This window comes from Dicentrarchus labrax, unplaced genomic scaffold (assembly GCF_905237075.1).
Source record: "Dicentrarchus labrax unplaced genomic scaffold, dlabrax2021, whole genome shotgun sequence".
Classification (NCBI taxonomy): Eukaryota; Metazoa; Chordata; class Actinopteri; family Moronidae; genus Dicentrarchus; species Dicentrarchus labrax.
Genome location: NW_026136724.1, coordinates 20,577,217 through 20,600,685, shown reverse-complemented (window position 1 = coordinate 20,600,685; position 23,469 = coordinate 20,577,217). Strand labels below are relative to the sequence as shown.

Sequence of the window (23,469 nt, the reverse complement as noted above, 5' to 3'; positions counted from 1 at the left end):
AATATTTACACTCAAGATGACAGCATTTTATCTTTAATAGTGGAATCTTCAATCACTTTCTGTGGCTTTTTCTTTGTGTTTGGCTGCACAACATGAGTTTGTATAGATGGAGCCACTGGTGGAGCTCGCAGAGGTTAAGAGCTGAAGTCACTACGTCTTTATTGAAGCAGCAGCACGTTGTCATTAATATTAATGAGAGCTCTTTTTCACTCTTTGTATTTTACAGTTTGCAACCTGCATCCTGTTGGGTTCAGGTGTTTGGAGTTTCCATTTTCTAAACTTGTACATTGTAAACCTTCTTCAGCTCTGAACAGATTATTAAACACTGAATGATTTCAAGCAGGAACATTGTCTTCTAAACTCACATCTTTTATTCTTTATTCAGATTGAGGGACTGCAGTTTGTCAGAGATCAGCTGTTCTTCTCTGGGCTCAGCTCTGAAGTCCAACCCCCTCCCATCTGAGGGAGCTGGACCTGAGTAACAACAACAAGCTGCAGGATTCAGGAGTGAAGCTGCTGTGTGGTTTTCTGGAGAGTCCACACTGTAGACTGGAGACTCTGAGGTCAGGCACCATTTTTTATTTCTGTGCTGAGATGAATGTGATGTGAAAGTTGTGCTGACAGTAAAGTGCAGACATAAGGCTGATATTATACTGATCCACACTGAGTATCTTAATGCTAAAGTCTGTTTTCTTCTTCTGTGGTTTAGTCCATTGACTGTGGCAGAGCAATGTTGAGCTCCACATTTAAAACCTTCATAGAACAAGAAGAATCTACACTGAATAATTCACTGTGAACCTCTTCAGCTCTGGATTTAATCTGATATTAACATCATGGTTTTAATAAATGAGAATAAAAATACATAAATACAATAAATAGTTCAATAAACTTTATTATCAGAAAATAACAATATTCAGTTTTTGCTTCTTGACTTTATGAAACTGTTCATATTGACTGAACTTTTTAATTCTAAACATCTGTTATTCTTTATTCAGATTGAGGACCTGCAGTTTGTCAGAGATCAGCTGTTCTTCTCTGGTCTCAGCTCTGAAGTCCAACCCCTCCCATCTGAGAGAGCTGGACCTGAGTTACAACTATAACCTGAAGGATTCAGATGTGAAACAGCTGTCTGATCTTGTGGAGAGTCCACACTGTAGACTGGAGACTCTGAGGTCAGTAGAGGGTCTGAGTCAGTCCATGCTGGTTCCAGCAGTCTTGGACTAAACACAGATCCAGAATTTGCTGCTTTCCTCAGTGAAGCTGTGAGAGGAGAATGGGGACAGGCTTCAGGATTGGACAGTCAGCCAATCAGAGAGCCAGAAGCTTGTTGATGTGAAGACGACTGTTGTTGTTGTGTTCATGTGTTCAGGAAATAAAGTGGATTCCAGCTGACAGCATTACAAGATGTATAGAGACAGTGGTCCTCATTCATCCAGTCTGATCTCACACTGTTTGTTCTCTCATTTCTACACTAAACAACTGATCAGTTGGTCTTTGTCACAGCTCTGAGATCAGTCTGACTGAAGCCTGCAAACAAGCATCATTACATTTAGTGACCATGTGGTCTTTGTACAGACCAGGACCTCTGCTGGAGTCCAGTACCCACAGCTGATGTGTTGCTGTTCAGTCTTTGTATGAACATGTAGGACCTTTAACATCAGATATATATCTGTCCATTTGTCTCTTGTTTGTCCAAATAGTTTGAATATTTACACATTTGTCCTGTAAGATTTCAGATGAAACATTCAAATGTGACTGAGACTGTGGTTTTTATCAGCTTTGAACCCTAACAGCAGTAAATGCATCATTCCAGTGGGCAGTGAATGTCTCTTTGTTTCTGCAGTAATGATGCGTTCAGGGACTCTCAGCACTTTATTTCCACTGTGTACTTCAGTGAAATCTGCAGAGTCAGCAGACTTGATGTCCAAAGTGTCTGCAGGTCTGTGAGCTTCAGCTCAGTGTGTTCACTCCAATACGTTAACATGAGAGCTGAAAGGAAGCAGGCTACGCTACACAGCCGCTCCACTGCTGGTCTGAACTGGACTGAAGTCCCTGCTGGTCTTTATACTGGATGTGCTGATGGAGGGAGTCTCTGTAAACACTGATTTATCACTGCTGTTGTCTGTCTCCTTCTCTCCTCAGATGGCGGGGATCTCATTAAGACTCTGAGCGGTGAGGAAGGAGGTTGTGTCCTGATGATCCAGAGAGGTTGAAGCAGCAGCATCAGCTCTGACTGGGCCATGTTACTGGGAGGTGGAGTGGAGAGGAGAGCTTCATCCAGCAGTGACTGACAGAGGAATCACAACTAGTCCCTGTATACCCGTTATCAGGTTGCTGAACTGAATCGCTATAATCAACAACTGTGGGGTTTACGATGTCTCTCAGGACCCATCCTCCTGTAGTAAACATCTCATATGGGTTCAGTACGCACACGCCACTCATCTTCTGGTCAACCCTCTACTCAGGCTCTCTTACGCTGTTGCCGGTGGATCTGGAGTGGGTCCGTCAGATACTCTTGAGGAGCTCGGCTCATACCAAGAGGACATCAGATCCCTGGCGGACTCCTGCCCTATCCGAGTAGCTTCTCGGTTTGTGGGTCCCTTCCCCATCAACCCTGTGGTGGTCCGCCTCCGACATGTCCCCCCGACATTGTTCTGTTTTTGGACTTCTGTGTACCAACTCCTTTCTGGCAATTTAACACTGTTTTACATCAAGCACCCGTGTGTGAATCATGCATTTGAGTCCTGCTTCTTGTTTCAGTCTAAACACATTTAAAATGTAAATGAAGACTGCACTACCGGTGTTGTGGTATAAAGAGTGACCGTGTTAACTGGTGTCCCACAGAAGAATAAAGCAGGAGGGTTTTATCTCCACTTCCTATTACTTTCTACTGTTTACAAGGTTCATGATTAGAAGATTGGTGAGCTCAGTTTATGTGAATTATTAAAGTTCAAATCCCCTCTGCTCCACACTGTGACACCAAACTCCATTCAAAAAACTGCTGTTTTAAGGAAATAAAACCTTTATTTCCACCATCAGTGAGACTCTGATTCTCTTCAATCTACAGACACAATCTGCTCACATTGACTCAGTAACATCATTAACACAGATCATTATTGTCCTTCACTCTTTTGGGAAATAAAGAAAATCTTACAGTTTTCTTTTGAGACGCAGCAACTTTTAGGAACTGTTAAAGCTGATTTCACCCAAAGGGGGCGCTGTCCTTCTGGTGCTTTCTCTAGTAACATTGATCTAAATTTAACAATATTTTCACTTTATTCGTGAACAAATAACTAAAATTATACAGTAACTATGATAAGCTTTATATCTTCAAGAATATTATAGTGCAAATACCTTAAATAATGTACAAAACATCAAAATCTATTACATGTATTCAATGTTCTCTTGGTTTTGAGTCGTTCTGTAGTCTCTCTTCCAGTGAGCAAACATGAACAGAACTCAGTTTAACTGTTAACACCTGGGTTTATCCTACTATTTCAGCTCAAAATGGCTGCTGTGAAAAAGGCGTATCAGCAGTCTTTGGTGTCTTCTGCCACATTCAGTGTTTCCACAACGTAACAGCAGCCGGTTCAGTAATCTCCATGAACTAACCCTTTAAAATGATCCACATCTACCGGGAGGACATTTATTCCAGGGAACTCGTTCACTACAGCCAACCTCGTATGAAAACACGTTTATATATAAAAATAAAGGAACCAACAGCTCTTCGTTTAGATTCTTTATTTTTTCCGCACAACATGAAACAATGCTTTTAGTAGAAGGTGTTTGGTCTCTTGGTGGTGAAGCGGGGTTTGTGCTGGCGACGCAGGACCCTGTGAGGCAGCGGGAACTTGATCTTGGAGTCCTGCGGGAGGAATCAGAGGAAATAAAAAGGTCAGCTACATACAACCAAACTCTTTTTAAACCTGCGGTCGTTAACGCGTCTGTCGCCAGTTTCAGAACCGCCAGGTTTGAAGATGGAAGCTGGAAATCTGGCTTTTTTGTCTGGCGGGTTTTTAAACTGGAGCTGACAACGTGGAGGCCCGCTGACACGAGTAAAACAACATGAAACCGTCTGGACACTCACGTGGAACTGCTTGATGGCGGGTCTGCGACACTTGTTGGCGGCGATGACCTGCACCTTCATGATCTGGATGGAGTGGGCGCGAGCACGATGGCGAGCTCCCATATCGCGATCTGACAGAGAAAAAGGAGACATTTTAACACAACTTTATTTATATGTCATCTGCAGGTCAATGCGGACATTGCAGAGCTTCTGGGGTAAAATAAGGACTCAAATTCTAAATTGTCTTTTTACGTTGTTACTGTCAGCTATTATGGTGTCTTTTATTTTATATTGTTGTGAAAACAACAACAAAAAATCACAATCACAAGACCACATTGAACACATCATGATAACGTAATTGACCTTCGCCCAATGCTCATAATTACTGAGTAGAACTTGAATGCGTCATAATACAATTGAATGCAGCCTCGTAACTGGGTCCACACGAATACGCGGCCCCACCCAATACGATGCCGTTTCGAAAAAAATCTCCGTAAACACGGCGTCGTTTCCAGAAATATCTGCGTCCACACGGATTCACTGAAACGACCCAAAACGCTGTAGTACATATGCCAGGCCTGTATATGGTGCTGTGACGCCGCCACACCAATACACCAAAACCGGAAGAGAAGCCATGGAGCATGCGCTGTTTACAAACAAGTAGTAGTAGTCCGCCATTGTTGTTGTTGTTATGACGCGTCTAGCGGTGGCGGCTGAGGTTGAAGGCTAATACGTCATCGTTTCGGAAGAAATCAGTTTTCGCCGTCCAGACGACTCCGGGCAATCCGGTGTTTTCGGATTTTCCCACTCTGGGACCTGTTTCCAAAATATAATGTTTTCACACCCCGAAAATGCCGTATCCGTCTGGACACGAGGCCGATACGATAAAGTATTTATCCGGATTCTGAAAAAAACGTATTCGTGTAGACGGCCCCTGAGTGGGTGCTTACTGGAGCACTGTCAGACAGTGATAATATGTGTGAAACAGTCCGCTGTAGATAGCCTCCACATTAGTAACCTTCAGTTAGCTACACTAGGAGTCGTTGCTCACAGGCTTGGCCAACCCGTGGCTCATATCGAATTTTGTGTTGTGTATAGCCATTTTCACACTGCCCAAAAAACCTATGGAAACCCGTTAACACCTGATATTAATCGGCTTCACCTCTGATCGGCATTGATGTGAACGTCACACCCGGGTGAACCCGCTAATTTGCACCATGAGGGGAGGCAACGAAGGCTCGACTCCTCCGTCGGGAACTGCTCTTAGCTCGCTTAGCCTAGTTAGAGTGAAGCAGCTTTTATTTCGGAATTGGACCTGAAACGTGTACGAAAGCACATTCCCTGACCGGGAATCGAACGTGGGCCGCAGCGGTGAGAGCACCAGATCCTAACCACTAGACCACCAGGGAGGAAGGATAATTTTACAGGAACCTTATCGACAGTTGCTGTCCTTAGTGATAGTGAGATGGTAAGGAGTGTTAATCTGACACCATTAAAGTCAGTATTGGTGAAAGATGACAACAGGCATGGCACTGTTATATGGACTATGTGGCTGTTAATGGCATGCTTTGTTCTTTGGGCCTGGGGACTACACATTTTCAGCAAAGGGTAGGAGCCCCCCACGCAGGGAGGGTCTCAAAAAGAGAAAAAAATATGATGTGGCTCTTTGCAGTAACACAGTAAAAAATGTGGCTCTTAGTCTCTGACTGGTTGGCCACCCCTGCTCTACAATGAACTGGCGACTTGTCCAGAGTGTAGCCCGCCTCTCACCCGATGACAGCTAACGTCACCATTCTTAGAGAAAAATGTTTGATGTCCTGGGCCCCTGCTCTGCTGCTCCTACTCCTGGCCTCCCTCTCAAGTCTTTTCTGGGGTCCAGATTTGTGTTTTTTGGGGGCCATCATCTTATTTGATCTCCCTCACTCTCTGCTGGAGTTCGCTCGCTCACTTAATTCCCATGAGGAAGAACGAACCGTGGACCAAACCATTTTTTAAGAAGGGGACAAAGGGGTTACTGAAAACATTCAAATTAAAATATTGCGTGACTTTTTGGCTTTGTTTTAGCTTGGATTCATTAGTATGAATATATATTAGTTAAGTCTATGCATAATAATTTAGTCATAGAGGCAACTGGGGGGGCTGCGTGTGGGCCCTAATGGGCTGTGGGCCCTTAGAATTGTCATCACCTTCACCCCTATACGACATTGTGGACGGCACTGAGTCCAGATATAAAGTCCAGGTCTGGTGTCTCTGACCTCCGGTTTCCAATCTGCCCACTAGGGGGCGCCAAAGCTTCACTGGTGATTTCAGCATTTATAAGAAAGCTTTAAAACATAAAATATACCTTTTTCTCCAACTGTCATTCACTCCATTGAAGAGAACTAAATGAAACAGTTTTAGATGATTTAAGATCTAAACTTAGAGGAGCTGAAGACAAGTTACAGACAGAGCCCTCACTCTGATCAACAGCCTGCAAATCAACCAAAGAGCTGAGAGAGAAATACAATATCAGGAAAACTCCTCTGATCAATATTCACTGGAAATAATTCATCTAAACCTCTATTTTAACTTATTGTTCTATCCCATATGAAATAGCTATGAATTTGTCTGTTTACTCAGCGTCTCAATGATTCTGTGCTTTGGCATCAGTTCAACTCAATGACAACTATTTTAATAATTAATTATTTTTCAAGAAAAACGTCCAAATTCTCAAATTTCAACTTTACAAATGAGAATATTTGTTTTTTTCTCTTTGAGTTGTGGACAGAACTGGAGACATTTGAGGAGGAAATAATAGAGCTAGTGTATCTGGAGCGCTCTGCTGCTGCTCTGTCCGTCTACAGCAGGGGTGTCAAACTCAGTCACACAAGGGGCTAAATTTAAAACACAGTCACAGTGCGGACCAAACAGGATTAATATTTATTGAACAGTCTATAACTGGCAATGTTTTAACCAGAAATATGAATGTGAACAGAGTACATTTTTTTTATATTTAATTAAATAAGTAAATAAAATAAAAAACAATAACATTTTTAATTTAAAATATTTTTTTCTTCAACAATAACATCAAGCAAAATGGGAATATTTCTGCACATACAAAGTAGGATGTGTCATTAACTCAAAATAACAATAAGGGTTGTCTCAGTTCACAAATATATTGATCAAGTTTTGAGTAAGGTTGATAAGTCCCTGATCACCCCGAGACACCATATCACACACCATCCTCATCCACTGATCATGTTCTGAAAAGAACAAACACAAAACAAAATGCAAGCACAACCATTAAATTACACACATATTAAACTGTTCTTTTTAGTGGAAAAACATTCCATTGTATTTTTAAGTGAGGTTTTAAAAATGCTCACATATTTGTTTTCTGACCGGATGCCTGACACCGTTTTCCCCTTGTTAGTGTATCAATGTCTGGTTTTAGGTCTTGTGCTGAAGCAATCCGCAAAACAGTGTGGAGGTTGTCATTGGTGATGCGCGATCATACATACATAACTAACATTAATTAATTAGCGCAGTAGTTTATCAGAGTTGTTGTCCTGTACAGTGAACAGACACAGCAGAGGACAGAGCAGTAGCCAATAAATGACACCAAAACACTCTGCACAGTTTCTATTACTACCCTCAGACTCTGGCTCCCAATGACGTCACCAGCTGCTGTTCACCTGTTTATCCAAAGTTTATTCATATTGAACGTGTCAGGTGTCCAAGTTGCAACCACATTGGACTCTCCATCTCCTTGCGTCTCCAGAAATACACCCCGCCAAGTGTGAAGTCGATCGGATGAATGATCTTTTAAATATAAAATAAAAATTCTGTCATCTTGAGTGTAAATATTCAGTCAGTAGAAAATCTAATAGAGTTTATGTATCAGAGTAAAAAGCTCAGAGATCCTGTGGAACATATCGAACTCGCCGCTCACACACACATCTTCTAGCTATAGCGTCCAGGTGAACAAAATGAAATAATTTCCTTAAAGAACCGATGTTCTCATCACTACTCAGTGAGGAAATGACGTAGAGGAAAACCAGTTGAATTATGGGATTGTTCTGGTGGAAGTGGTGTAGGATGTATGGATTCACCTCATGCACACACATCACTGTATCCAACGAGTGCTGCTGAATTAAATTCATCGTTCATACCGGCAGTGTGTTATTAATATATATATCTATTATATGAATATATTTTTGTTCCCCTCCCCTTCTGTTTGCTTTGGGGCTTGTGGGGATATTCAGTTTAAATGTTGAAGCCAGTGGTTAAACATTACAACCGCGGTGTCATCCGTCCAGTGGATGTTGTCTGATTTTGTGTTATATTGATCGTCCGGTAGTTGTGGAATGTGTGGCATGTTCTCGCTGATGTGATTATTTATTTCCCCCTGGTTGTTTCTGGGTTGTTGTTCCAGGTTGGAGGAAGAATTGACGAGCGGGATCCAAATGGCTGCTGCAGGGAAGCAAGTTTTAGCCATCCTCAGTATGGTTTGGAGCTGCTTGATGTTTTTCTACCACTCATATTTTGTCCAAATCAGCCATCAGCTGCTGAAATATTGTCCCTATAGCTAATTATGCTGATTGTCCAACATATGCAAGTTAGAATCTGTCTAGCATCTAAATGCTGGAGACCCAAACTGAACATTTCTAATATAAAACTTAAATACTTAAATAAAAACATAAATTCCATCCTGCAATAATTCTACTACTACTTCTTTTCTAAGGTATTTATATCTATAATATACATTAATATATAACTATGGTATTTCAATAATCACATGCATAATCCAAATCGTAAAGATATGAAAGTCTCCGCACACACAAACACACAAAGGGAGAGACAATAAGTGTCAGCAGCTCAGTTTGGTCAATATTTCATAAAGGACGACAGACAAACAGGAGGTTAGATGGACGTTTTTCATTCTCCCTCATATTATTCTGCCTGCAGGCCTCAGGTCTAAAGGTTACAGTGTGTTGGATTTCCACTTTCCCTTCATCCTTCAGCAGCAACAGGCAAGTAAAGGCAAGTTTACAATATCAAATCATTTTATAGTTATCGTTTTTAACTTCTCTATCCAAAACTCTTCCCTCTTGTCTCTTTCTCTTTCTCCTCCCGTCCATGTGGCACACATCTGCAGCCCCGTGATGGCATGGTGTTGGACTGAAAGTGCTGGAGGTGGGGTGGTCTGTCTGCCTTCCCCAGTGCTGTATACTCAGTGTCTGCTTTGGAGGATGAACCTCCCCTAAAATAGAGCACCGACTCCCTCATGTGGATTAAACAGAAACTGCAGTGGCTGTGTCCTAACTCAGAGCTTTTAAGTTACAACCTGTTCACACACTGGCAATAAAAAGTGATTAATAAATACAAATAATATGTGAAATCCTTCAGAATCCTACATATGGAAACTCATTTTAATTCTGTTCAAATAAAAGAGACTTTCACAAACACACTGACACACAGAGATATAAACAGAGCTGATTTCCTGTAAATGGAGAGGGGAGGAGCAAAACTGTCAGGTAGATGGTAGATAAAAACAAGAAGGGAACCTGAAAGTGAAAGAGTTCAGTTGGTTCAGACTCCATTTTGAGTCGACAGCAGAAGGGTGAGGCAGGGTGAGTGTTAATACAACATTATTATTATTTTACTGTGTGTGAGTCAGTTTTCTCCCTGTGGACTGTACAGGACTGAACTCAACAGTTTGATCTGTGGACACAAAGTGCTGATTGACTGAATAATAACTGACTGTGTTTATTCTACTGTATACTGTGAGTGTGTGTGTGTGTGTGTGTGTGTGTGTGTGTGTGTGTGTGTGTGTGTGTGTGTTACTTCCCGTTCTCTGTGTGTCTCATGAACAAACTTGTTTCCTGAGTCTGAACTCACAGTCAGTGTTACTGTTTGACTCTCAGACTGAAGATGAGTGTTAATGTGGAGGAAGAGGAGGACAGAGCAGAGTCTCCAGTGTCCAGCTGTCTGTCTATGAAGAGTGACCGTTCCAAAAATGAACCTATCTCCTTCAGTAACGGACCCTCAGACACACAGTAAGAGCACTGATATTAACTCAATTATGTGGCTCGTTTGTTTTGTGGATTTTGTGTTTGTACATTAAAAGTTCTACTAAAATGTTTTAATTAACTAAATGTAACAAACTTTTTATGACTCATTAAATGACTTTGTCATTAGAGACATCTTCAAATATTCACATGATGTGTTGGTGTTTGCAGAGTTCAGTACAACAGACGGAGAACAAGTTATGTATTTATGTACCATAAAACTTAATACTTAACTTAATAGCAGCCCTGGCGTTTATTTACCTCAATCTCTGAACTCTCGCTGCCTTTATTAGGGACAGCCCTTTAATTCCTTTAGCACAAAACTCTTGCTCAGCACAGATGGAAATACTCTCTAACTGCTGCTTCTCCAGAGTTTTATTTAGCAAACATTTGACAACTAACAGGTTGAATTTCAGTTCGTACTTTTTCTCTGTGACACCTGAACATGAATGTGAACGTGTTCATATTGACAAAAGTTCAAGTTCAAATCCCACAGACCACAATATGGAGTGTGGACTGGTAGCTGGAGAGGTGCCAGTTTCACCTCCTGTGCCCTGCCGAGGTGCCCTTGAGCAAGGCAACCTAACCCCAAGAAACTGCTCATGGGCGCCACTAACATAGCGAGCCCATCGCTCCACCATCTCTCTCCCTGTTTGTTTCCATGTCCACAAGTGAATGAAGTGGGTATTTCAGCCTGTGTGTGTGTGTAAGAATAAAAAGAGTGAAAAGAAGAATTTCCCCAATAGGGGGATTAATGAAGTATCTATCTATCTGATGAAGCAGCAGTATTTGATGAGCTGGGAGTGAGAACGTGTTGGACAGTATTGACATGGATTAATTTAAACATAATGTATGCATTTCATGTCACATTCGGGGTTGGCACAAAATGTTTCAGGGCCACTATGGGCCGTATGTTGAGAACCTGATTTAGAGCTTCTTCAATGACTTTGTTATCAGAGAATTTATCAAGGATTCACATGATGTGAATAAAAAACTGTTGATGTTTGCAGAGTTCAGTCCAACAGACTGAGAGCAGAGTCTCCGGTGTCCAGCTGCTGTCTGTCTATGAAGAGTGACCGGTCCAAAGATCAACCTCTACGCTTCAGTAAAGGACCCTCAGACACACAGTAAGAGACTGTTTTTACTGTAAACTGACCTGATGAAGATAAGTAATGAGGACAAACACAAAATGATGCAGAACTATTAGTGTAGATACTGTTTAAAATCAGATTGATTACAGGCTGATCACTACGTGTTTAATAAGACAGACATGAAGTGTTAATTAGTGTTCATGAAAGCAGGAGAGTCAAAATAAAGGAAATAAAACAGAAAAGAAACGACACTTTTACTGTTCTCTGTGACCATCTGAGCTTCTACACAGAGTCAGTGTCCACATGTTGATATGTTTCAACTACAGTCAACAAATCAGTTTACTTATAAAGAAATGTCTCCACAGAGAGAGGAAGAGGAGTCGAGTTCCTGTGGAGGAGCAGCTGTCCTGCTGTGTTTTGTGTCAGGACGTCCTGAAGGATCCAGTCTCTACCAGCTGTGGACACTGGTTCTGCAGACAGTGCATCACCTCATACTGGGACCAGTCTGGTTCACCAGGAGACTCCTCCTGTCCCCAGTGTGGAGAAAGACCCAGAACAAGAGCTGGACTGCAGACAGACAATGAGTCCAGCACTGTACAAAGTAAGACTGTAAATGTGTCTGCTGGTGTCGTCTGAAAACACACAATTATTTAATACATTAGTTGTGTCATACAGCACTTAAGATCTTTAGAAATATCTTTACTTTTTAAATCTGAGCTACGTTTTTCTGCTCCAGCATAAATATCTCCTCTGTACCACTTATTACGTGTTCTTGTTTGTGAGAAAATTAGAGTTCAAAAGAATTTATATTTAATATATTTCGGTTTTATGAAGGCAATCATTATATTAATCAGTCAGAATGCTGTTTGTATGGAGTAGACGTGTTTTCCGAGTCTCCTTCCATCTCCTTAATTTTATTTTCATAACATTGCACTTTAACATTATTTTACGTTGGGTTGTCCTTAAAACTGTGCTGTAGCCTGTCGGAAGTGGGTGCCTAAGAAAGACGATAGTCAGAGGGATACATCCAAGACGAGTTTGTCGGCCACTAGTAACGATGCTATATTAGCGGGTATCGCTAACCACGAGGCTGAGCTAGATGGCTTAAAGAAATCTCTGGAGGGCCGCCTCGATGCAATTGAATTGTTTCTAAGCCGATCCCAGAGCTACCTGGCCAAGACAACTTTAGCAGACCCGTAAAAACTGACCGGGCCCACCGTAGCCTGAGACGAAGCCACAGCCTAATGAGCGGCCGCGGATCATCATTGCCAAGGTCCACAACGACCGGGACGTGATCGACCTACGACTCAGCCGTCAACAAGCACCCCTGCACTACTGTTGTGTTCGTTTTGTCTTGTAATTGAGACTTGCAGCTCAAGAGCGACGTCACATCCGTGTTTGAAAACGAGTAACTGCGGGATTTTGCGTTCTGTTTGGCACACAACACGACGAGCTTGGTTGCAATAGGCCGTTTGGACGTTTCGTAACGTTTATAGTGATTACCTGGTTTACGTAACACCCCCGCGGATTTCACATGTTCATTACATATGTGACCAGGGCAATTAAGGACCCTGACAGCAAGTGCGACAACGCCACCCTTGGACTTTCACCCAGAGAATACCCACTTTCACAGGTTCTTATAGTACAGAGAAAAGGAGCAGAGATGTGAATTTCCAGTTTCAACCACTAAATTTATTTACATAGATTTAATTTCAGTCTCATAAATAACAATTTGGGACAGGTTAAAATTTACGATTTATTACCAAAATATACTTATATTCACTAAATAGATAATTACCAGTGCGGGGGGCTGTCAGGGAGGCCTACAGGAATGAGGGAGTGAGAGAAAGGGGGGTCACCACCACAAGTAGATACAGGGAAGAAGGGATCATACACACACACACTGCAAAACAATAAAGCACATAGTTAGAATACACAGCAACGTAAGCATGCACATAGAACCCAAACAGGGGGAAACCCTCCACCCAGTAACCCACCACCTGTAAGTGTATGACAGCCCACCTGTACAAACACTAAAAAGAGCCCCACTATATCATTAACTCACAAGTTTGGTTTATGAAAGAAGATCAATAAATCAGACAACTAAATTAACCAAGAAAACACAGGCCAACTATCAAAAATTAACAATCTACACAGTAAAACAAGGTAACCATATACAATAAATACAGATGGGCAAAAACAGCAGTAGCCAGAGGACTAGGTCATGGGAACAGACACCATGTTCCAGTTCCTACTGTAAAGAAAACACATACAAAATATATGGTGACATGTATACTAATTATATATATATATATATATATATATATATTTTAATAAAAAAACATATGTTTCAGTCATTAAAATCTAAAGACCACTAAGAAGAATATTAAACAAAACATACAACTTAAAGATTAACATACCTGCGAGGTTACATGAACAATTTATCCAACTAGGATTCTAGTGGAGGGAGCAGCAACTACCTTCAATTAGCTCCCATATTCCTGCCATTACACCTGCACAGATGTGAGGGAAGAACTTAATGCATGCGCCCACTATATGACAAACAAGCCAAGAACAATTCATACCTTAGTTGGGCATCGGCATCCCTCAAACAAATGTAGAGTCAGGGTAGGGTGAGGCAAAACCTACTGCTGACTGCTACACAGCTACATTTAAGGACTGAGAAGTGATTAGCCTCACCTGCTGACAATCAATGATTGCAGGCTGTGGCTAAACTAGAGTGGGGAGGGAACGCTACCCATCACACATATTACACAATCATATCACACAGTTTGATATCCGAATATTCCGTTTTGATTAACGTTAATGTTAACGTTAGGCTACTGCTCTGCTTTCTGCTCAAGACTCGGCACTGTTGTCATAGCAACATGGAGCGTCTCTAGCCAATTTCAGCTGCACAAGCTACAAAATAACTAATTAGGCGTATTTAACACATAATAAGACTGTAGCGACATGCCTATAGGTAACAGTATACAGTGCTGTGTGTACGACTTCTTCATTTGGTTACAACAAAGACAAAAGTGCTTAAAATAGTAGAAAACCACAATGTTTACTACGTGTGATGCTCGGAGTAGCCATCTTGGTAACTGAACTCGGGGTCCTCTGAGCTCAGACGACTTCAGGAGTCGTTTATACGTCCTCGGAAGCTTTCTATTTGCAACTTCCGGTTCGTAACTCTGGAAACCGACTCGCAGATCGAGTCGGGTGGACAAAACAAATGCACCATACCACAGTGAGAGAGTCTCCATTTTCCCCGACTACAAGCCTTTACAAACGCGAGGAAGCAGCTAACCGAAGCTGGTGTTAAATGTTCCCTGCGTTTTTCCAGCCAAGCTCCATGTCGACTACAACAACACATCGAAGATGTTTGTGTCACCAGCCGATGCTGAACGGTTTGCCAACTCTTTAGGCCCAGCGAATGACTCCTAAACCCTATATATTATATATTACTATTATTGTGTGTGTATGTATATATATATATTCGGATTAGATATTTTCCTATCCAGCATTTTGATAAATGTTCAGATCTAACACTTTTATTTTTAGTTGATCATTGATGCAGCATAATGTAACGTTATGTGTTTAAATAGCGTTTCACACAGTGTGTTTTCTCGGGTGCATAAATCTAGCACTGGAACAATTTTATTTATTACCTTCGGATTGTATTAATATTGATTGATACTCCCGGTTATGTGTATTTATTTAAGCGTTTACCTTTTCATATATACACATATTTTTCTATTGTCTTTTCTTAAGTTTGATGTTTTATATGCTGCAGCGTTTATACCTTCCAACCTGTTATATCTCACCAAGCGTGTGTTCTGAATATCGCTTACACTGAGTACTTTATTGTGGGTGCAATTTAAACATTAGTTAGTGTGTTGGAGATGCGCACGGGGCTCCGTGGTAAGTGGGCTTTTCAGTGTGCAGTTTGGCTGGTTCTGTTACCTGGCAGCCTCCTTGTTAGCTAGGGCGATGTACCGCTTAGTTCTTTTAACGGGTTTGTGTTTTGTTTGGGTTTTATTTGTCTTTCTTCAACTGTCATTTTTGTCACTTGATGTTTTGCCAGCCCTTTGTATGTCACATGTCAAACTTCACCTTCTGTCCCTCTGCATAGTTCTATGTCATTTACTCACTAAGGTCAGGGATGAGTCACATCACTTTTACTACTTGGAATTGTAGGGGGTATGGGCAGGGCTCTTCAACGAAGTATTCTCGCATTTGAAGTCCCTGTTGTCTGATATTGTTTTTTTGCAGGAGACCCATATCCAACCTTCAGAGCAGAGCCGTTTAAGATCTGTGTGGGTGTCTCAGGTATACCAGTCTACCTTTTCCTCCAAGGTGAGGGGGTTGCCATTCTTGTTCGGCGAACCATCCCATTTGTATTCAAATCGCAGACTACCCATCCAGGTGGGAGGTTCATACTACGGTACGGTCAACTCAGTCCCTTTAGTTCGATAACCCGATTTTTTTCTGTAAAATATTCAACCTTGTCACGGAATACAATGATCACAATATAATTATCGGTGGCAACATTAATTGTTATTTTGATCCGCTATTGGATAGGTCCTCCTCGTCCGTGGCCCCATTATTGAAATCTGTCTCTGTACTCAATAACCTTACCAAATCTCTGGACCTGGTTGACATTTGGAGGCACCAGCATCCCTTAGAAAGGACATTTTCTTTTTTCTCCCCGTGCATGGCAGTTACACAAGAATTGATTATATGCTGGTTAACTCTAGACCTATTTCGAATGTAATAAGTTCAACTTATCATAGTATCTTAATTATAGTATCATGCACCCCTCTCATTGGTGATTGACTTCAAACTTTATGCCCCTCAATATAGTTGGAAATTTAACCCCTCTCTATATTTAGATGACACGTTCAGTGGCTAGATATCAACCAAGATTGCAGATTTTCTGCTAATTAATGACAATGGCGCTGTCTCAGATTCTACTTTGTGGGAGTCTTTTTAAAGCCGCGATAAGAGGACACATCATCTCGTATCAGTCGTCTCGCAAAAGGGCCAGGCACAGGCATCGCACTGATATTGAGGCTGAACTAGCTGAACTGGAGGAGGACTATCGAAACACAGGTCCTGAAGACACACTTAGCTCTATTCTGAAAGTGAAATATGAATACAACCATATTCTGGGCGAGCAGGTTGGGAACTATATTCGTAGACTAAAGCAGAAGCACTTTGAGCTGGGTGAGAAGGCTGATAAATTGCTCGCTAGGCAACTGAAGGGCGTCATATCTGATAGGGCAATACATAAAATTTCCTCATCCACTGGTCAGCTATTAACTGATCACAAGCAGATCAATGACAGATTTTTCAGTTTTTACAGCCAGCTACATACTTCAGATCTACTGCCACGGATACAGACATTGCCAATTTTCTCCATACTTTAGACATTGCAGTCCTTTCTGAGTCCACAAGACTAGAATTGGACTCTGAATTTACGCTGGAGGAGTTTAGAAATGCTATTTGTTCTTTTCCCAGTGGCAAAGCATGTGGTCCAGGTGGATTTGGGATAGAATTTTACAAGACGCACATTGACGTTATCGCCCCCTCTGTCTTCGGATGGTCAATTGCTCAGTGAAGAATGGCACCTTCCCTCATACCCTCTACGACACCCATATCTGTGTCCTCTTAAAAAGGAGAGACGAAACAAATGTTTCTTCGTATCGTCCCCTAAGTCTGCTTAACTCTGACCAAAAAATTATTGCAAAAGTCCTGACCAACTGGTTAAACAAATATATTGGCACCTCAATTCATCCTGATCAATCAGGTTTCATCCCCGATAGATTTTCCTTCTCAAACACAAGGTGTTTAATTAATTTGTTGATTTAATGTATTCAACTAAATTGCCCCACTCTGCTGTGATCTCACTAGATGCCCAGCAGGCTTTTGACCAGGTAGAGTGGAGATACATGTTCGCTGCTCTTGACAAATTTGGTTTTGGGTCGAAATTTATGAATATATTAAAAATGCTTTATGCTGGTGCCCAATCTTACGTACTAACCAACCACGAAAGGTCCCCCCCGTTCCCTTTGCACCGTGGCACCAGGCAGGGCTGCTGCCTCTCTCCAATGCTTTTTGCATTAGCTCTTGAGCCGCTGGCCATAGCCATTAGAGCCAACCCCCAAATCTCTGGTTTAAGGTGCGGCACATCTAAGTGTACCATCGGTCTGTACGCAGATGATGTAATTCTGACTCTTTCAGATATAAAAACATCCCTTTCACCCCTTCTTAACCTGATAGATGGCTTTGGGCGATTCTCTGGGTTTACTATAAATTGGGAGAAATCTGTTTTTATGCCTCTGTCTAACGGTCTTGACTCCAGTTTTCTTCTCAATCTGCCCTCAGAGTTACCCATGACCTCTTTCCTTATCTGGGGATTAACATCCCCAGAAATCCAGAACTTCTCTTTAAACTTGATTATATGGATCTGATTGACAGGCTCAAGTGCATGATAGATAAATGGAAACTTCTCCCCCTTTCATTGATTGGCTGTGTCAACATTGTTAAAATGGTTGTGCTCTCTAAATATACTTATCTATTTCAGAATGTGCCCATCTTCCTCACTTCTTCCTTTTTTAAAACGTTACTCTATTATCATGCCCTTTGTCTGGGCCTCCAAGCCCCCTCGTATGTCAAAGGCCCACTTACAGAAGCCCACTGAGGAGGGTGGTTTAGGCCTGCCTGCCTTTCGGCATTACTACTGGGCCTGTAACGTCAGAGCATGGGTTTTCTGGAATCAGTCCACTGCTGGGGGTGCAGAGGAGCGTGGGCCCAGCCCTAGATGGCCTGAGAGTGAGCTTAGTAATGCTGTATCACTTACTGGTGCCTCCTTGTCAGCCATTCTATTCTCAAAACCTGATATTAAGATTAAATTGCTACGCAATAATTTCTTACTCTGCAACTCGATTAAAATTTTAAAGCAAATCAAGGGAATTCTGAACCTCCCAGAAATGTCAAGTCATGCTTCCATATGTCAACACCCCTGTTTTAAGCCTGGTTTGATGGATGCTGTCTTTCAGCACTGGCCAGATAAAGGTTTAACTACTATCAGGGATCTCTACATTGATAATCATTTTGCATCTTTTGCCCAGCTCCAGGCTAAATTCAAACTCCCTACTAATCAATTTTTTTTCGTTATCTACAAATAAGGAATTTTGTCAAGCAATCCTTTTCTCGCCAAGATGCGACCCCCATACAACATAACTTTTATGATATTATGACCAGACCTCCCACCTCCAAACATTTGATCTCTCGGTTTGTTAACCTCTTCGTTATGGCAACCCCCTCTCTCATATTAAAGAGGCGTGGATCAAGGACACCGGCGAAGTGATCTTTGACAAGCTATGGGTGAAAGGGTTAAATAGGATAAAAGCATGCTCTATTAATGCTCGACTTCAGCTCATTCATTTTAAAGTAGTTCATAGGTTGCACTATTCCAAGATGAGACTGAACAGAATTTTTCCTGCTGTCTCCCTCATTTTTGATGAATGCAAATCCGCTGATGGAAATTTTGGGCATCTTTTCTGGTCCTGCTCTAAGCTCACAATGTTCTGGGTTGTCATTTTCAGTTTGTACAGTGCTGTTTATAATAGACAACTAGTTCCTGACTGTCTCTTAGTGATACTGGGCTGCTCCAACGGATCTTTGGCTCTTCCATCCGCTTTACAACAAGCCCTAATGTTTGGTATGACCATTGCAAAACGGGTCATCCTAAAGGAGTGGAAGTCAGCTTCCCCTCCTTGCTTCAAGAGGTGGCTAAATGATATGGTTTCCTGTTTACACCTTGAAGAAGTTCCGTTTTCTATGTCTAACTCCCAAGATAAGTTTAAGAAGATCTGGGGCCCTTTCATAGAATACATCAGTTATTACATTTTTTTTTTTTGCTAGTTATCCATACTGAGGCTTTGCCACTCCCCTCCGACTCAGGCCTCCTTGACTCAATCTGTGTGAGTGGACTTTTTGGGACATCTGTTCAGTGAATCGACATGTATAATTATACATTTTCTTTTCTATATAATGAGTAAGTGCTGGCTGTATGTTTTTTTTTATTTGTTTTGTTTTGTTTTAATTGTCTGGTTTACTGTCTTTTTTGTTTGTATCATGTGTGCCTGTATGTATAAAAATCTGCATAAATAGAATTTACAAAAAAAAAAGAATGCTGTTTGCATTAAACTCTAAGCATGGTAATACATCTTGCTTAGTCGACTAGTAATCGTTAGAGAAAGACAATAGTTGACTAGTTGTTGTACGTTCATGATGAATTGATGAATTTAATTATTTCAATCTCTATATGTGAACAGCAGCCTGTTAAATGCAGTAATGATTGTGAATCAGAACAACCAGCAAGGAGACTGAACATTTACTTAATTTATTTTAACACAGTGTAACATCACACAGTCTGATTCAACACGCAGAATAAATAACTTCCAACTTCACTGAAACTAATCCTATCGGATCGATATGATGGATGATGGATAACGTTAACAGTTACTGACTAATTAACTGGCTCCTCTTCCTCCGTTTCATTCCTCTCCTGTCGCTGCTTGCACCTGCTGAGTCTTCATCATATGTGCAGTCAGAGTCCTGGTCGGAGCCACTGTAAATCCCCTGGCCTCCGTCAGGCTCTCCAGCAGCATTCCCCCACTGGGTCCCCCACCTCAGGCCTGAAAACCTCCTCAGTCCAAAGCTTCTATGCTAGTTATGTAATTAACCTTATTTAGCTAATGGCAGCTAGTAGAGTTAGCACATGCAGCAGTGCACCGGTGTTTGTTTTCAGTCCGAAGATGTGAAGAGTTTTTGCTGTCCTAATGTCAATGGGAAGGTTGTTCCATCATTTTGGAGCCAGGGCAGTAAGGGCCCCTCGTAGGGCCCCTCGTAGTGAAGGAGTAGCAAGCTGATTGGCAATAGCAGAGTGTAGTGGATGGACTGGGGTGTAGCTAGTGGTACAGGGACCAACCTGAGATGTTTTCCTCCCTCAAATCAAATCCATGTCTGTAGATCAAACTGACTGAATCAACACGTCTGTGCTGATAACAAGAGAGAAAGCTTTGTTTTTAAAAGTCTCTCTGTGTTCAGCTCTCAGTACTTGTGTAGCTTCTAACTGAATCTCTTTGGTTTGGGTTTACTCTCACTCTAGTGTTCCTGTTTATACTTTCAGATATCAGCCTTATTTTACTGTTACTTTAGTCATATCAGAGCTTTGTTAATTACTGCTGGTGCAAACTTAACATTTCCTGTTGCTGCTGTTCACATAAAGTTTTCAACTGACAAACCAGCAGGAGGCTTTTATTGTGAAGCAGCTTTAGGAAATGTAGTGGTTTTGAGATTTGCAGCTACAGGTCAACAAAAAAGACATGAACATATTCTGCATTATTTGATTAGTGAATCTGTTTTAAATATCAAAAGGAGGAAGGAACAGACACAGTGAGCAGTTTAAATGAAGAACTGCAGACGAGCTGTTGAGGTTCAGACTGTTGCTTTCTTCCCTTTTAATAATAAACTCTTAAAAATGAATGCAAAATCACTTTCATGTTATTTTTAACTAACTTTTAGAGATTGAGAATGATTTCAGGTGGAATTTATAACTTTTATAATCTTATATTAATTATTGTTCTGGTAACTAAAATCATTCTCTCATTTTCTTTCTTTTTTTAGTGAATGCTGGTCTGCAGGAGGTTTTAGATGAACATAAGATCAGTCTGAGGAGGAGATGTGAACGTGTGACTGAAGGAACTGATGAAACAGGAAGTGGAACCCTCCTCAACAGGATCTACACTGAGCTCTACATCACAGAGGGACAGAGTGAAGAGGTTAATACCCAACATGAGGTGAGGCAGCTTGAGACAGCTTCCAAGAAGAAGACCTTCCATGACACTCCAATCAAGTGCCATGAGATCTTTAAAGCCTTACCTGACCAACAAAGACACATCAGAGTGGTTCTGACCAACGGCGTCGCTGGCATTGGAAAAACCTTCTCAGTGCAGAAGTTCACTCTGGACTGGGCAGAGGGCTCGAACAACCAAGATGTCATTCTTGTGGTTCTGTTTTCATTCAGGGAGCTGAACCTGATCAAAGATGAGCAGTACAGTCTTCTCACACTGCTCCATGTTTTCCATCCAACATTACAGAAGGTCACAGCAGAGCAGCTCGCTGTCTGTAAACTTTTGTTCATCTTTGACGGCCTGGATGAAAGCAGACTTTCACTGGATTTCCACAACAATGAGGTTGTGTCTGACGTCACACAGAAGTCTTCAGTCAACGTGCTGTTGACAAACCTCATCAGGGGGAATCTGCTTCCCTTGGCTCTCATCTGGATAACTTCCAGACCTGCAGCAGCCAATCAGATCCCTCCTGAATGTGTTGACAGGGTAACAGAAGTACGAGGCTTCACTGATGCCCAGAAGGAGGAGTACTTCAGGAGGAGAGTCAGTGATGAAGATCTGTCCAACAGAATCATCTCACACATCAAGACCTCCAGGAGCCTCCACATCATGTGTCTAATCCCAGTCTTCTGCTGGATCACTGCTACAGTTCTGGACCACATGTTGACCACAGACCAAAGAGGAGAGCTGCCCAAGACCCTGACTGACCTGTACTCACACTTCCTGCTGGTTCAGACAAAGAGGAAGAAGCAGAAGTATGATGAGGGACATGAGACGAGTCCACAGGAGCTGATGGAGGCTGACAGGGAAGTTCTTCTCAAGCTGGGGAGGCTGGCGTTTGTACAGCTGCAGAAAAGAAACATCATGTTCTACCAAGAAGACCTGGAGCAGTGTGGTCTTGATGTCACTGAGGCCTCGGTGTACTCAGGAGTTTGTACAGAGATCTTCAAAAGAGAGAGTGTGATCTTCCAGAAAACAGTCTACTGCTTCGTTCATCTGAGCATTCAGGAGTTTCTGGCTGCAGTCTACATGTTCCACTGTCACACCAACAGGAACACAGAGGTACTGAAGGACTTCCTGGGGGAAATAATGTTAATTCAACTCTGGATGTCTTCCTGATGAAAGCGATGAGGAAATCCTTGAGGAGTAAAAATGGCCACCTGGACCTGTTTGTTCGCTTCCTCCATGGCCTCTCTCTGGAGTCCAACCAGAGACTCTTAGGAGGCCTGCTGGGTCAGACAGACAACAGTCCAGTAATCATCCAGAGAGCCATCAACAACCTGAAGAAGATGAACAGTTATAATATCTCTCCTGACAGAAGCATCAACATCTTCCACTGTCTGACGGAGATGAACGATGATTCAGTCCATCAGGAGATCCAAGAGTTCTTGAAGTCAGAGAACAGATCAGAGAAGGAACTCTCTGTGATCCACTGCTCAGCTCTGTCCTACATGCTGCAGATGTCAGAGCAGGTTCTGGATGAGTTGAACCTGCAGAAGTACAACACATCAGTGGAGGGACGACAGAGACTGATTCCAGCTGTGAAGAACTGCAGAAAGGCTGTGTAAGTCCAGATGTGATTAACTTTATAAAGCAACATAAAGCTGAAGCTATCAGTATTAGAGTGAAGATACACACTTCACACACATTCACAGTATAAAACTTATACACTATTTTCCTAAATCGGTATTAAACGTGCTTCTGCTTAATTATCGATAATTATTGATTATTGGTAATTACATGAATTAGCATTTTTGTGTTTCTAAAAGCCAATTCAGTATCTTCTATTGTCTTATAACTATCTTTATTAAAGTATTTATTTAAGTAATTTCCCCCTGGGATTATTAAAGTATTTCTGATTCTGATTTATTTTGGTGAAGACAGTGGGTGGGTTAAACTGAGGGTTGGGACCCACTACGAGTCACCAAAGCTTCATAAGGGGTTGCGAGGTCTTCTTGATTTTAAGGCATGCTAGAAAACTTTAAAAATATACATAGTACGGTTGCATTTGGTTCAATTCTGTGAAGAAAATTAAATGTAAAGTAAATTGTCTAATAAAACAATGGCCAAACATCAGGGACACTGAATTTGTCCCCCCAAAAAAATCCTATTAAGTTTGTATGATTGTTAAAAGGCTTTAAAATAATACAGAGAATTGTAGAGAAGGTTTCCTAAACAGTAAGAAATAATCTGCTCAAACTTCATCCAAGTCACTTGTTTTACACAAACTTCCTGCAGTTACTGAGTTCACTGTTTGGGTTCATTGTACAGTTTTGAATATAATATAAAATATCCATAAAATATGAGTCAGTTTACTAAATGATAGAAGAAGG

The 23,469-nt window shown here is 41.6% G+C and overlaps 3 protein-coding genes and 1 long non-coding RNA gene across 8 annotated transcripts in view; 2 read left to right on the top strand and 2 right to left on the bottom strand.

The window, feature by feature from the left end:
• Window positions 1–23,469, top strand: part of LOC127359238 (NACHT, LRR and PYD domains-containing protein 12-like) — a 57,954-nt gene that overhangs the window by 15,334 nt on the left and 19,151 nt on the right. The gene's annotated exons all lie outside the window — the stretch shown is intronic.
• The window catches only part of LOC127359243 (uncharacterized), a 39,258-nt gene continuing 15,958 nt past the window's right edge, over window positions 170–23,469 (bottom strand). For 4 of the 5 annotated variants that reach the window (XR_007882625.1, XR_007882624.1, XR_007882628.1 and 1 more), the window contains exons 2-3: window positions 1,005–1,083; window positions 170–394 (exon numbers count right to left, since the gene is read on the bottom strand). This is a non-coding gene — a long non-coding RNA (uncharacterized LOC127359243). Of the gene's footprint in view, window positions 395–1,004; window positions 1,102–23,469 lie in introns of all 5 variants that reach the window. The other variant, XR_007882627.1, reaches the window with a different exon arrangement.
• On the bottom strand, window positions 3,727–4,234 carry LOC127359241 (60S ribosomal protein L18a-like). The gene is made up of 2 exons (XM_051393130.1): window positions 4,088–4,234; window positions 3,727–3,865 (listed from the first exon to the last, which is right to left on the bottom strand). The coding sequence occupies exons 1-2, from the start codon at window positions 4,217–4,219 to the stop codon at window positions 3,773–3,775; spliced, it is 225 nt and encodes a 74-aa protein (XP_051249090.1). The 5' UTR covers window positions 4,220–4,234; the 3' UTR covers window positions 3,727–3,772.
• Window positions 9,594–22,410, top strand: LOC127359240 (protein NLRC3-like). The gene is made up of 5 exons (XM_051393129.1): window positions 9,594–9,678; window positions 9,973–10,104; window positions 11,127–11,243; window positions 11,573–11,808; window positions 20,910–22,410. The coding sequence occupies exons 2-5, from the start codon at window positions 9,980–9,982 to the stop codon at window positions 22,253–22,255; spliced, it is 1,824 nt and encodes a 607-aa protein (XP_051249089.1). The 5' UTR covers window positions 9,594–9,678; window positions 9,973–9,979; the 3' UTR covers window positions 22,256–22,410.